General features: G+C 47.0%; 1 protein-coding gene across 3 annotated transcripts in view; it reads left to right on the top strand.

Moving 5' to 3' along the window:
- The first annotated feature begins 9,277 nt into the window (after positions 1-9,277).
- Positions 9,278-14,482, top strand: part of LOC146809690 (C-Jun-amino-terminal kinase-interacting protein 4-like) — a 759,065-nt gene continuing 753,860 nt past the window's right edge. The window contains exons 1-2 of one of the 3 annotated variants that reach the window (XM_085616533.1): positions 9,278-9,410; positions 11,418-12,360. In XM_085616533.1, coding sequence (XP_085472659.1) covers positions 12,022-12,360 — 339 coding nt within the window. In that variant the 5' untranslated portion in view covers positions 9,278-9,410; positions 11,418-12,021. Of the gene's footprint in view, positions 9,411-10,312; positions 10,447-10,588; positions 10,684-11,417; positions 12,361-14,482 lie in introns of those variants that run through there. The other 2 variants (XM_085616532.1, XM_085616534.1) reach the window with 2 other exon arrangements.

Genomic DNA, 14,482 nt, shown 5'->3' with positions numbered 1-14,482 from the left:
GAAGAGGACCCCAGACACCTAAACTTTAGATCACTTTGGAACTAAGAAGAAACCTCTGCCAAGGAGAAAGCTGAAAAGGACTGAAGAGGAGAAGACTGCCTGCTTGCTGTTTTGCTTTGCTGCCAAGGAGAGGGGAAGGACTTTGCTGTGTCCCCTTCTTTTGATTCTGATCTCCAAGGGCCTGAGAAGAGCTGGCTCCCTGTTAAGAAGTCCCAGGAACAAAAGGACTTCACCACCAGCTCCCCTGGAACTCTGCTGAGAGAGTTCTGACCTGCCTTGGAGTGCTTGCCCAGTCTTGGGGCCTCAGGAGGTCGTTTTGCTGTGTTTGGGAGCTGGGAAGCAGAAGCGTGAACAAGAGTGACTGGTACCCAACGCATCATCCGATTGCGTGTCGCAAGACGAGAGTGCGTGGAAAATTTCATCGCGGCACCATCGCAACACGCAGGGTCTCCGCATCGCCGAGTGCGTCGAGCATCGTCCCGAAGCGTGAAGCTTCCTGCCATTGCGAGGGTTGTCGCAGAACCAGTTTGCGGGCCGCACCGCTGCCGGTGCGTGAAAAGTCTCCAATCGCTGCGTGCGTCGACGCTGAGTCCCGTTCCGTGGCGCATCGAGAGTTGCGGCGCTGGAAGGCAACGCTGCGCCACGCATCGCACCACATCGAAGAGTGTCGCATCGAACCTGTGCGTGAAGCTTCCCCCTAAGAAACCTACGCAACGAAAGCCAAAGGTATCGCATCCTCCCCCTACAGATCGGAGCCGGCGCATCCACCTCTGCTGCGTGAAGCAGGGCTGCTGCAAAGCCTCCCCAGGATCTCAGGAGCATCGCATCGCCTTTGCCATCTTCCTTGTTATAGCTTTTGGGAACCTTATCGCAACTACAGGTACTGTTGGGCACGAGAGTGTCGCATTTTGTGCATTGAGAGTCGCACTGTGCAGGACACTGATTTTGACATCCTGGAGTACTTTCTGCAAACTCTTGAACTATCTTTAAAGTAACCTTTTGAAGTATATGTTGGTTTGTCTGTAGTATTTGGTCTTGTGAAGTTTTTAGTAAAGATACATTATTTTTCTAAAACTGGTGTGGAGTAAATCTGTGGTGTTTTCACTGTGTTACTGTGAGTGTTGGTACAAATACTTTACACATTGCCTTTGATAGCCTAGACTGCTCAGGCCAAGCTACCTAGAGGGTGAGCAGGGGTTATCTTAACAGTGTATCCCCCTTTCCCTGACTAGAAGCAAGGGTCCCTACTTGGACAGTGGTACCTACCCTGCCAACTAGAGACCCCCAGATCTAACATTGGTGGTCAGCGGTGAGGATTGAACTTGTATTTGTACTTGACCCACAGTAATTGGTGTACATCACTAGTTTAAGTGCAGACCAATAGACAACCACATACTATATTTTTTATTCTATTTTTGAGTAACTCTTCAAGAGCATCATGTCTCAGGTGGCAACAAGTGAGATGGCAGAATTGGAGTTTTCCATGGAGGATCTGTATTCGTACAAGGTTGAGGAGCTCAAGCAATTCTGCAAAGACCTTGGTTGCCCTGTGAAAAGAGGATCTAGAAGGGATGTGCTACAAAGAGTCTTGAAGGCCTGGTGGGAGGCTCAAGAGGAAGATGATGCAGATGAAGAGAATGGTTTTGTTCCCCAAGCTCTGCCCGTGGTCGGACCAGTCTCAAGGGCTGGCAGCTCCCATTCCAGTAGGAGTCTCACTCCAGAGGAGTTGGAGGAGAATCAAAGGGATAGAGATCATGAGTTAGAAGTCATGAGGCTTGAGTTGAAGCTGATGGAAATGGAAACCCAAAACAAAATAGAAGAGAGCAAGAAGATGTATGCCTTGGAAGAATTGAAATTGACCTTGGCACATGAATTAAGAATGAGGGAGCTTGATATGGAGCTTGAGAGGCTTGAGGCCATGAGTGTCTCAGCTGAAGAAGAATGGTTAGCTCAAGAAGTGAGCTTTGCTGAGTTGGAGGTGGAGTCCAGCTCAGATGGTGGCAGCAAGATTGTAGTTTCTAGTGCTGAGAGAAAGGTACAAACACCCAGAGATGTGGCACCTGACTTGAAGGAGGGGGTTGACATACACCAGGGGGTTCAGGTTTATGATGTAGTTCCCGTGGGGTGCAGTGTCCCTGAAGTAGATTGGGGAACTGGCACAGGGGACCATATTCCTAGTGGTGGGAGGGGCACTCTACTGACCCTAGATGAGAGGTACAGGGAGAGGGGTTCCCCCATGGTAGAAACCTTGGTGTGTGAGTGTGAAGACCACCCAGAAGAGTGTGAGTTGTGTGACATAGACAGTCAGGTACTGTCTTGCCAATCTCAGGAGAGTGGTGTGAGGTACTTGTGTGAGGCACTGGAGGGTGAGGCAAACGGTAGCTTGGTTAACAACTGTGGGGGGCTGTGTGATTCATTTGTTGGAGAGCATATTTTAAGTCCCTGTTTTCCAGAGCTATGCCAACACCCGGTGGAGTGTGAGTTCTCTGGTTCCAGAGAGCTTGCGTTGGAGGCAGACCTTTGGTTGGATGCCAAAAGGGCTGGAGAGGCATTGGGGAGTGATCCCAAAAGGAGTGGCCCAGATATCTTCCAGACCTGTGAGGTGGAAGAGGTTCATTGTAGCCCAGTTAGGTCTCAGTGTAGTGGGAGGGGTGTAGGGGCTCACGTCCTGTCTCAGTAGAGAAGGGGTGAGTGTGGGACTGTGGGTCCCAAGGTGCCCGAAACCCCGTCTCAGGGCCTGGCGGGTTCCTTAAGGGAACACCAGGTTGGGGGCCTAGACAGTGCTAGTAGGCCATTTGAGGAGGATCTCCTAGTGTCAGGAGAACCCGGAGCCTCTGTAAACAGAGCTCCAGTGGTTCTGGTGTCTGGCGGTACCGCTCCAGTTGGGAGGGTGCAGAAGTCCAGACTGAGGGGTGAGAGGGGGATGTGTTCCCCAGTGGGAGAACCAGTGGGTCAGGGACCAGCCAGAAGGGCTGAGTCCCCTAGGAGTGACCATGGTGACACCACTTCTGTCCTGGGGGATCTTCGCGCACTGTCAGGTGGACAGGTGCCGGGAGATCTGCGCCAGGCAGACTGTCATGAGACACATGAGTCATGTGTCACCCTCGGGGAGATGCTGTGTGAGTCCCCAGAAGTCCTGGCATGCCAGGCAGGTGTGCAACCGCAGGGTTTATTCCCTGGGTTGGGAGGCCAGGTTCAGGATCTGCCTGACCTGGAGGGAAGGACATCTGTAACCAGTGTCCTGACCGGTTTGGCTTCCAGGGGTACCACTCCAGTGGGGAGGGTGCAGCACTCTGGAAGGGGGTGCAGAGGGAGGGAGTCCTCGCCTCTGACCCCGGTTCACCTGGAGGGTTTAGACCCTAGGTTGGAGGGCGAGGTCCGGGGTGTCCCCCCTGACCTGGAGTCCCAGTTGCAGGATAGAACCCCTGAACTGGTGGGCGAATGGTGCAGGACACCTGCCACAGGTGCCCTGACTATTCTAGAAGGGGGTACCGCTCCAGGTGGGAGGGTACAGAGCCCCAAGGAAGAGGAGGACCGGGTATGGAACCGCCCACCCCAGCCTCCTGTCCAACCACCGGATACAGGCCCGGGGCTGGTCGGTCAGTGCCAGGTTGTCAGACCCGACCTGACAGGGAAGGGAGTGGACAAAGGGTGCCAAGCACCTGGGGCTACTGCCCCCCACCCTCTGACGCCACAGGGGTTTGAGAGCCCTGAGAGGCATAAGGCCTGGGTCTCATCCCTGACCACTGTCACTGGTCACTGCGGTTTGCTGTCTGTCTGTTGGGACACACCTGTGAGCAAGTTAGGGCTAGGTGCTGCACAGGTGGTGTCCACAGGTGAGGAGAAGGGTTCCACATGGGTTGGCTTGGTGGACCCTGAGAGTATGGATGGAGGGATCCAACCAGGTTCAGGAAGGCATAGAACAGGAATAGTGCCCTGCTGTTTGGGCCAGTTTCCGTGTTCTATCGCCCTAAGCAGGGAATCCCATCGAGGTATCGCTTGGTCTACCCTGGCTTTAGGCTGGAAGGGGGTTGTGTTGGAAACGGCCCTTTTTGCAGGGTTATCCCCAAACTTTTTGCTTCTTCCTCCTTTATTTTTTCTGACCTGTGGTTGTTGGCAATAGGACTCTGAGCACTTTACCACTGCTGATCAGTGCTAAAGTGCATATGCTCTCTGTATAAATTGTTATATTGATTGGTTATCCATGATTGGTATATTTGTTTCACCTGTTAGCCCCTAGTAAAGTGCACTGCGTGTGCCAGGGCTGGTGATTCAAATGCTACTAGTGGGCTGCAGCACTGATTGTGCCACCCACAGGAGTAGCGCTAAAATAATGTCTTAGGCCTGCTTGCAGTGCCTATATGCAGTCCAGGACTGCCATGTCGACCTGGCCAGTGCACCCACTGACCAGGCCTTATCCTTCCCTTTCTGTACATGTAAGGCATCCCTATGGTGGCCCTAGGTACCCCCCTGGGCTGGGTGCAGTGTATCTGAAAGGTAGGGCATGTACTGAGGTGTGTAACATGCCCTGGTAGTGAATTACAGCCATTTTCGTTTTTCACTGCTGAGAGGCTATCTTGCCCATAGGATAGAATGGGGAAGGCTGTTTACATGCCTATCTTCCCATAAGGGCAAGATAGAAAATCCAAGTTTGGTATCTCTGTGTTCAGAATTTAATTATACATCTTTTTAGCAAGATGGTTTTTAAATTCACTGTGTGAGAATAGCACTTTTTAGAAAGTAGCTATTCTCCTGTTTAACCTTCCTGTGTGCCTGTGTGCTGGTTGGCTGAAGGGTGTCATGTGATGGGCCAGGTGGCTCCAGGAGCCTGGATGAGTCAGCAGCAGGGTGAATAGGGAGATCTGCTTTAGATGGGTGGGAGGAGTAGTCCCTGGGTTTGAATGGGGCTGTCCCTGCCAAACACAAAGCTGGCTCCACCCCCTGCTGGCCAGGCTGAGAACTCTGCCTCTGCTGGCACAAAGAAGGCTCCACCTCCTGCTGAGCGTCTAACGACCCAGCCCCTCACTCTGAAAGGAACCAGGTGCTCCAGAGCAGAGCACACCCAGGAACCGGTTTGAGCAGGGGAATCCCCCCACTGGAACAAAGAGAGACAAAGGCTTGGAGGGGTATAAGAAGAGGACCCCAGACACCTAAACTTTAGATCACTTTGGAACTAAGAAGAAACCTCTGCCAAGGAGAAAGCTGAAAAGGACTGAAGAGGAGAAGACTGCCTGCTTGCTGTTTTGCTTTGCTGCCAAGGAGAGGGGAAGGACTTTGCTGTGTCCCCTTCTTTTGATTCTGATCTCCAAGGGCCTGAGAAGAGCTGGCTCCCTGTTAAGAAGTCCCAGGAACAAAAGGACTTCACCACCAGCTCCCCTGGAACTCTGCTGAGAGAGTTCTGACCTGGCTTGGAGTGCTTGCCCAGTCTTGGGGCCTCAGGAGGTCGTTTTGCTGTGTTTGGGAGCTGGGAAGCAGAAGCGTGAACAAGAGTGACTGGTACCCAACGCATCATCCGATTGCGTGTCGCAAGACGAGAGTGCGTGGAAAATTTCATCACGGCACCATCGCAACACGCAGGGTCTCCGCATCGCCGAGTGCGTCGAGCATCGTCCCGAAGCGTGAAGCTTCCTGCCATTGCGAGGGTTGTCGCAGAACCAGTTTGCGGGCCGCACCGCTGCCGGTGCGTGAAAAGTCTCCAATCGCTGCATGCGTCGACGCAGAGTCCCGTTCCGTGGCGCATCGAGAGTTGCGGCGCTGGAAGGCAACGCTGCGCCACGCATTGCACCACATCGAAGAGTGTCGCATCGAACCTGTGCGTGAAGCTTCCCCCTAAGAAACCTACGCAACGAAAGCCAAAGGTATCGCATCCTCCCCCTACAGATCGGAGCCGGCGCATCCACCTCTGCTGCGTGAAGCAGGGCTGCTGCAAAGCCTCCCCAGGATCTCAGGAGCATCGCATCGCCTTTGCCATCTTCCTTGTTATAGCTTTTGGGAACCTTATCGCAACTACAGGTACTGTTGGGCACGAGAGTGTCGCATTTTGTGCATTGAGAGTCGCACTGTGCAGGACACTGATTTTGACATCCTGGAGTACTTTCTGCAAACTCTTGAACTATCTTTAAAGTAACCTTTTGAAGTATATGTTGGTTTGTCTGTAGTATTTGGTCTTGTGAAGTTTTTAGTAAAGATACATTATTTTTCTAAAACTGGTGTGGAGTAAATCTGTGGTGTTTTCACTGTGTTACTGTGAGTGTTGGTACAAATACTTTACACATTGCCTTTGATAGCCTAGACTGCTCAGGCCAAGCTACCTAGAGGGTGAGCAGGGGTTATCTTAACAGTGTATCCCCCTTTCCCTGACTAGAAGCAAGGGTCCCTACTTGGACAGTGGTACCTACCCTGCCAACTAGAGACCCCCAGATCTAACAGGAAGCAACTAATCCCGCTCGGTACAGTCGAGCCTGGGTAAAATAGACCCTGTGCAAGTATTTAAATAGGATGAGGCGAAGGCGCATCGCTATAGCCGCTCCCCGTGGAGCCGCCACGGCCTCCCTCCAGCCCTCCTCCTCCAGTGTGCCCACATCCTTCTCCTAGTCCCCTCGCAGCTTCTGAAGTGTGGTAGAGCAATGTGTGACTAGGGATTTATAGATCCGGGAGATCTTTTTGGTCTCTAGATCCCCCATAAAGACCCTCGCCTCTAGTGGACTAAATTCAGGGAGAGATTCCAAACCCTCCAGACTACGGGACAGCGCATGGCGAAACTGAAGGTACCTATAGAATTGTGACTGGGGCATACGAAATTCCCTCTGTAGGTCCCGGAAAGCCTTGAGTGTCGTGCCCCTCATAACATCTCCCAGAGTCTAAATACCAATTTCATCCCATCCCCGGAATCCCTGTATGGCCGTCAGTTCTGGCAGGCGCCCATTGTTCCAAAGGGCTCAAATTCATATTTTAATAAAATAGACTCTCCAAATTCTTATGGAAGGGAATGAAATCTAGGATAGCATTATCAACTATAAGGAAAATCAAATCTGAGGGAGGCCTCAATTTCCCTAATTTCAAACACTATCATTACACCTTTTCCTTAAAACAATCTCCTCATTGGCTTACTCCCTCCTACTCCTCCCATACTCCATTACGGCTTCTGCTGGAAGAATGCCTTATAGCACCTTTTAATTTTCAAAAAATATTGTAATTTACAACTCGTATTTCTCAATTACGCACACATGTCATCACCCACTCACACCGTATTCTGTCATGCCTACATTATTTTACTCACACATCTGTTCCCAATCTTCTTCAACAATCTATCTGGCACATTAATAGCATCCAAATAAATAACCATTCCATCTATTGGAAATCTTGATGGGGTGAATGACATTTTTGCTAATGGTCAAATTCTATCCTTGTCAGAACTTAGAAATATTTTCTCCCTACGCTTGTTTAAGAAACAATATAAGCCTTCATAAATCTTCAATACATCTCGTGTCTAATATCTCTCATCAACCTTCTTACCCCACAGATTCAGTCTAACTACTTCCTTTACTAACTACTAATCCCAAAGCCTCCAAAATCTATGAAGCACTAATCCCCTCTACTATTAGATATAAGTCAATAGTTGAGGGAACATGCAAGGCGGATTTACTGAAATGTTGGCCTATTGGTTTATGGGACAAAATTAGGACTAAGATTCATAAATCTAGCAGAGCAGTTAATACTTTACAATCCCTTTTTTTCATTTACCATTGTTTATTGCTCACTCCAGCTAACCTACACCAATTCTCTTCAGACTCAAGCCCATCTTGTTGGTCTTGCAGCTCCTCGTATGCGGATTTAAAACACATGCTCTTTGACTGCCCTAATATCCATCTGGTTTGGAGAAGAATTTAAAATCAAATACATATGATTTTTTTAATCAACATTCCATTTTGTTTACATATATTTTCCTAGGTAGCGTTGCTCCAGCTTGGTCTGAGCTCACTCAAGGTTATAAACTGATAGACCTACTATTAACTGTTCACAAAGGGGGGGTGGGAGCACACTGCTTCTCATCCCAGCACAGTTCTCTCGATTGCATCCTGGTAAATGCAGTACGCTTACTTTCAAAGTTGCTGTATTTCTTCACCAAAGTTAGTACAGGTAGTGCTGTTATTTCGAGACACAGGTTTCTGGATTTAGCCCTTCATTAGTAGAGAGCAAAAGTAATGTAGAGCAGAGAAAAGGCATCTACTATTAACTGTTGCCTTCCATTTGATTACTTCTAACTGGAAAAACATGCAAGCTGTCACTTTTCAATCTTGGTGGTACGCTATATATTTCAGTCATAAACTTGCTACTATGTTACACCTATTTTTTTTAGCTATACCACGAGATTCACTATGGCTTCCAATTACTACGTTTTTATCTAAATCTAGTTTACTCGCCAGTAGGACTATCTTAACTCATGATAAGACCCAGAAACCTGCTTAGGTTAATTACCCATTACCTTTCTGTTTTTTAATGACATGCTTATTATTCTAAAATTAGAACCATGAAATGTCTACACGCTTTTAAGCTGATTCATTCATTTTATGAATGTCCAGTTAATATGTATGCATTGCTTTTCCCCTCCCCTTTCCCTCTCTCCCTCATATTTCAGCCATCAAAATTGTGATTCTTAATTTATCTTCATATTATCATATCTGTAAACAGTGTCCCCACTATAGTATTGTCTCCCTTCTTCTTTTGCGGTTTACCTATTTTAAATAAACTCAAACTTAAAAATAAAAAAAAGTTGGAGGCGTGGTTAATTAGAGCCTCAGAGGAATGACATAGGCCAGGGGATGGAGCTCTCGTCTGGTATGGGCACTGGGCAGCTAGATCCACACTCTGCCCATGACTCTGGTAGGCCAGTCAGAGGCTGACTAAGGAAGAGGTATGTAAGTGTATATGGTGACACACACGGCTGGACAATGTGTTCATTAATGTGGCCAAAGAAAAGAAGGGTTAACGGGGGAGGAGACAGAGGCGTTCTAGGAAGGGAAAAGAAACCTAAAACTATCAAGCCTACGAGGTCAGGAGGGAAGGAAGCTACACCCAGAGTTTAACAGGGCGAGGAATGTAACAGGCGGGAAGCTATTTGTGAACGTTGATTCAAATGGTACACCCAGGCAGGCAATGAAGAGAAAATAATTTTAAAAAGAGGAAGGCAGACCACAGAGAAGACCCCACCACACCGGACGGAAACTCTGAAACTAATGGCTTCAAAATGAGAGATTCGTGACCAGGGAGGAAACTGCTGACATAGGCGAACTTATGAGGAAGTTTCTGCATAGAAACTGAGATAGCAGCAATGAAAGGACACGGATGCCAGATCGCAGGGAGAAAACGCAGAGACCTTTAAACGAAGCAGCAGTGAAGAGCGTGTTCACGTATGTAAGAAAATGTTTGCCAACAATAGACACTTTCCTGTTCTCTGCTGTAATATGTTTAGGGTTTATTTGCTGTAAAGGAAAGAAAAAGAAAACAGAGCTTAGAGTTGTCAAACAACCTGTTGACGGGCGGTGTTTTGTGTTTGGTAAAGGAAAAAGGCAGTGTTTGGATAATCGTTTTAAGTATTGGTTGAGGTGGTTTTACTCATTGGGATTCTCGTTTGTCTGCTTTGGTTGTGTTGACGTTTTAATAATTGGTAAGGGGCTGCAGTGTTTGATTTTATAATTTGGCTATGATGCAGTGATCGTAGTCAGTTGATGGCAATGTGGAAGGGTATAGGGGCTGTGTGCCTTTAACTACTTGGGTACATTGTGGGACGACGTTCCACAGCTGTAGTGCGTTAGAAGTATGACGAAAGGACGACCTTGTAAAAAGGTAAGAACAAGTTAACTGATTTAAGCACTTTCTTAAGAGCAGCAGAGAACGAAATAGAATGAACTGCAGAGGGTGGCAGGAGAGAGACTCGGGATAGAAAGACAGGGAAGGGGGCTGGAAAATACAGAGCCTGTAAACAGAAAAAAAACAGAAATCGAGGAACTCGGTCAGCAGTATCGTTCTCCCAGCCCAAGAGTTCTACTAGCCACCGAACCCTTGCCCTTCTTCCTTCGCACCCATGCAGAACGGCATGTGGCAACACGGCCAAACCCAAGCTGTCGCTGCCCGGTTCGTGACTAACTCCTCAGGTGATCCACAGCAAACATGCTCAGTCCGCTCCGCTCCAACCGGGCAAGCTGCATCCAGAGGCCCAGACAGAAGCAAGTGTGGATTCCATAGCCAATCGGCACTTGGGAAGTCTGTGCGGAGAACTAGGATTGGCTAAAGTCCTTCCAGTGCTCCAATCCGAGGTAATCTTACGCTGTGGTATTACCGCCCACACCCAGACGACTCGGAAGTGCTACAATTGCAGGCAAATGACATCGGTTTGAAGATCAACAACGGGCGACGGGCAGTAGACCGAATGCCCGGACGGTCCGCGTAAGTAGCGGGCAGCTACTCGCATTAATGTAGCTCTCATGTAACGCTGTCAAAACAAACTGGCCCTAGGCAACGTGTCATGTTTCGCTGTTATATATTTAGAATAGCTTTGCTGTAAAGCAGTGGAAAGAAAGCACAGCGTAGAGTTGGCGTGCAGTCTGTGAGCAGGCTGTGTTATACAGGGGCGGGTGCCGTACTCGAATCATTTTAAGTGGTGATGGGGAAGTGTCTTTTCTTGTGGGTAGTTTCGTTTGCTGGTGTTTGAGAGAGCGTGTGTATTAATGTTCCAGTACGTGCTGCACAATGTGGCCATTCCGCCTGGGCTGGATTGATGTACAGTGTTTTTTTACCTGAAGTTGTGTGCCTTTGAAGTGAAGTACGTGCAGTCAGTCTGTCGTCATTGGTATTTTGTATTCGGTTTGTAGAGTTTGTGGAGGAACGCGGCACTATGCCTTTAACTGGGAAGGCAGTATGTGTAAGTGATGGCATATTTGTGAATGACAGCATACGAAGACGAAGTTCCACAGTTCGTGGTGCTTCGAAGGTGTGAAGGTAGGACGGCGTACGAAGATATGAAAGAAATACGTGTGAAAGACGGGGGTCAGAGCCGGGTAGAAAGAGACTTGGTACTAAGGGACTGGGAGAGCTCAAATGGACAGAAAAGGAAAATCGGCTTCTCTACTAAGTGCTAAGACTGAATGAACCCTTAATCAGTAAGAATCAGAAGGGGCAGAAAGTTTGCCTTGTCGGGAAACTTGAGGGTTCCAATAGACAGTAGGAAACCGAATTGAAATCTGGACGGTAAAAAGTACGTTTTGGATTCAGATTTATTTTCTGGGCTATTAAGGTTCTCTTAGGGGGATGAGGGTGAGGGGTGATCTTGTTTTTCAGTGATGATTATCTTTGTCATTGTGGAACCATGGCCACACTGAGGGGAAGCCATAGTGTAATGTTTCTTCTTGTTATTGCAGGATCGCTCCCATTTACCCTCCTCGTTGAAACGGTCAGCATTCAAGAAACACATCTCGGCTGACTTTCCTGGTGTTTTACTTAAAACACCTGCCTATGTCGCAGGTGGCAACCAGAGATGCATGTAGACATGGGTGTTGCCGCTGAACAGGGAGCAGCGCAGTAAGAGACTCAATCTGATAAAAAGTCGATTGTTACCCGCTCTTGCAACACACGCCGAGTACAGCCGTTTAATGAATCAACTAAAAGCCTACACATTAACTTGGATATATGGGCATCAACGTGAACCCTCAGCTGGAATTGCACTGGAATATATTTTTTTAGGATAATATTTTTAGTAACATTTTAAGGTTTCTTTTTTTTCCCACAAAATTTGTGAATTTATCTCGACTGGTATGTGTAGACACCCTCGATTTGCTTGTTTGTAAACTTGATATACACATTTGTGATTTCTTAGGGGAAACGGGAAGAGGCAACATATTTTCTAATTATCTAATATTCTTTACACTGTACATTTAATAAGATCGAATATATAGAGAAGTCACATGAGAGTTATCTGATTTTGGAGACTCGCTTCAGGTGTGAGTGGAGTGAACTGGAGCCCACATGGAACGGTCTTCGATTCTTGCCCGGCCATCCATGGAGAACTTGGAGGAGATCTTTGGTGAGGACTCTGGGGATGAACGGTCCTTAGAGGTGTATGATGAGATGGTGACTGCTCTTGCAGGCAGCATCTACTCTGAGCTGGAGAAGCTTATCTCCACCTATGGACAGGGGGCTGTGACAGGCCTGATGCCCCTGCTTGTGTCAGTGCTGGAAAGCACGGAGGCAGCTTGTACTCAAGCCCGGGAGAGAGAAGAACAGCTGGAACTTGTAGAGGAGGAGAAGCAGCAGCTTGTCGCTCAGTTTGAGCGGGAGCGGCAATTTCGCAAACGCGTAGAGGAGGTAAGACTCATCTTGTCACTTTCAACCAGTTTTGTTGTGATGATCTTACTGCTAGATTTGTAACTCTTTAATCAACACAAAGGCACATTAGTTATTAGTGAAACAGTACTGTTCATATCATTAACGTAGCAATCTGTGCTTCATGAGGATTTATTAAATGCATCTGTATATTTTATTGTGAACAATTAAACAACGATTATTTATTTTATAACTTTGCATGTACAGTATTAATCTGACTACAATAATGTATAATAATCTTAGAGAAGAAGGCCCTTTCCCTATACTCCCTACAAGATCTGTTCTTTTTGTAGTGTGCCGTTAGTATAGCACCTCATCCGTGACGAGGCCCAAAGTGGTTCAGTGTGGATGAGTTAGAGACTGCTTCATTTATTTTGCTCTTGGTAGAATGCTGGTTTATAGGGTTGCCTATGTGTGAAGTGCTGGATGACCTTCCGTGGAGTGTCCAGTTTTGTAGTGATTTGGTTGGAATCCATGGTTTAGAGAGGCCTGGCTTCTTAATTACAGTGTTCCTATTGGACTAAATTAGTTGACTCTTGATAGACCTTTTTATCTCCCAGTGACATTGTTACTTTGCACAATTTGCGTACAGGCAAGCTAACTCCAGGTATAAACAGTATATAACAAAAACTGGACATTTACAAAGTAAGCAGACCGGTATAGAATGAAATATTCGTTTGAGATCCAATTAAACTGAACTGATTGTTGAACGTAGGAATTCTCCTATTACTTCTATATTGGGAGTCTTCGTTAAAATATTTTCTGTCAAATGTTCTGCATTTTGGTTTTGAGTGTGCTGATCAAAACAAAATCAATGCTGACAAAATTAATAGTCCTACATTTGTCAGTGAAAATACATGTTCTTTACATGTATATCCAAATATATGTTGCCTGTGTAGCATCTGTCTGCACCCATTAGTTACAGTATTCTTCAAGATAGTTGCTTGTGACACTTTCCATATCAATTTTTAGGTCGAAGCCTGTCTGGTCTGCTGAAGACATCTTGGGGACATTCAAAAAGCTTCCCAGGGAATGCATTCTGCCCATTGCTTACCATTGGCTTTGTAAATCGTATTTCCTTGCTTTCTATTTGCTGGCTCTATTTTTGTTTTAGGCTGTTGAGCTTGAGTTTGTTCCTTTCCTTGCCCAAAGCTTGTTTACTGTATCCTTCAGAGAACTCATTTCCTGTAAACAGACCTTTAAATCTTGTTCTTATCTTGTCCAATTTGCTTCATGTTTTCTTTCTGTGACTTCAAAGTGAGAGTTTTAAGTAAAGCAAGAGGAATGCAGAGTACGCTCCCCACGGATTTCACTCGTGCCTCTCCTATGCTTCGGTTTATGAGCCTGCAACATAACCCTTAAACAGGCCTTCAGCGAGGAGGTGCACACTTGTGGCTGTGTTGCACATAAATTAATGTCGCAGGGCCTCTGTCAAAGCTTTGTTGGCTTTTGTTTAATGTGACCATCTAGTCCATGTCCAATGAGCTTTATGTTTGCAGTCAGCGAGTCTGAGTATCAAACCCTTTTAATAATAACACACACTGGTAACCCAAAATATGTAGCCTACACAACTATACTTAATGATTAATATCCTCAGTATGTGCAACACATGCAGTAGCACCATGCCAGAAAAACCTACACAACAAAGATTACTGCTTACCAGAAAATTACAGACCGGAGCCTGTAAATCAACTACATTATTTACACTAGAGCCTTAAACATTCTACCTATGTCAAAACATGTTTATTAAACCTGGGCGGAGTTTGCAGAGTTTTACTCTGCAGAACTCCACCTGCGGCAGAGTCTAAGTCACGCCGTTCGCACTGATTTTTAGCTCCTGGAGTTTGTTTTGCAATGTAAAATCAGTGCAAACGATACTATGTGTTGCACAAGAGGGCGCTGCTGCTTTCTGCCGTTCGAGTAGACATTTTACTCGAGCGCCACTTAATTCAACACCACTTTACCCTGAACCACTGCACTCTACGGCACTGCATACTACGCCACTCTACACCATTGCGCTCTACGTCACTACACTCTATGCCACTCTATAATACTCTGCACCACTGTACACTCTATAATACACTGTACTTTATGCACTCTACCC

This window comes from Triturus cristatus, chromosome 7, assembly GCF_964204655.1.
Source record: "Triturus cristatus chromosome 7, aTriCri1.1, whole genome shotgun sequence".
In the NCBI taxonomy this organism is placed as follows: domain Eukaryota; kingdom Metazoa; phylum Chordata; class Amphibia; order Caudata; family Salamandridae; genus Triturus; species Triturus cristatus.
This window is presented reverse-complemented; position numbering and strand designations above follow the sequence as displayed.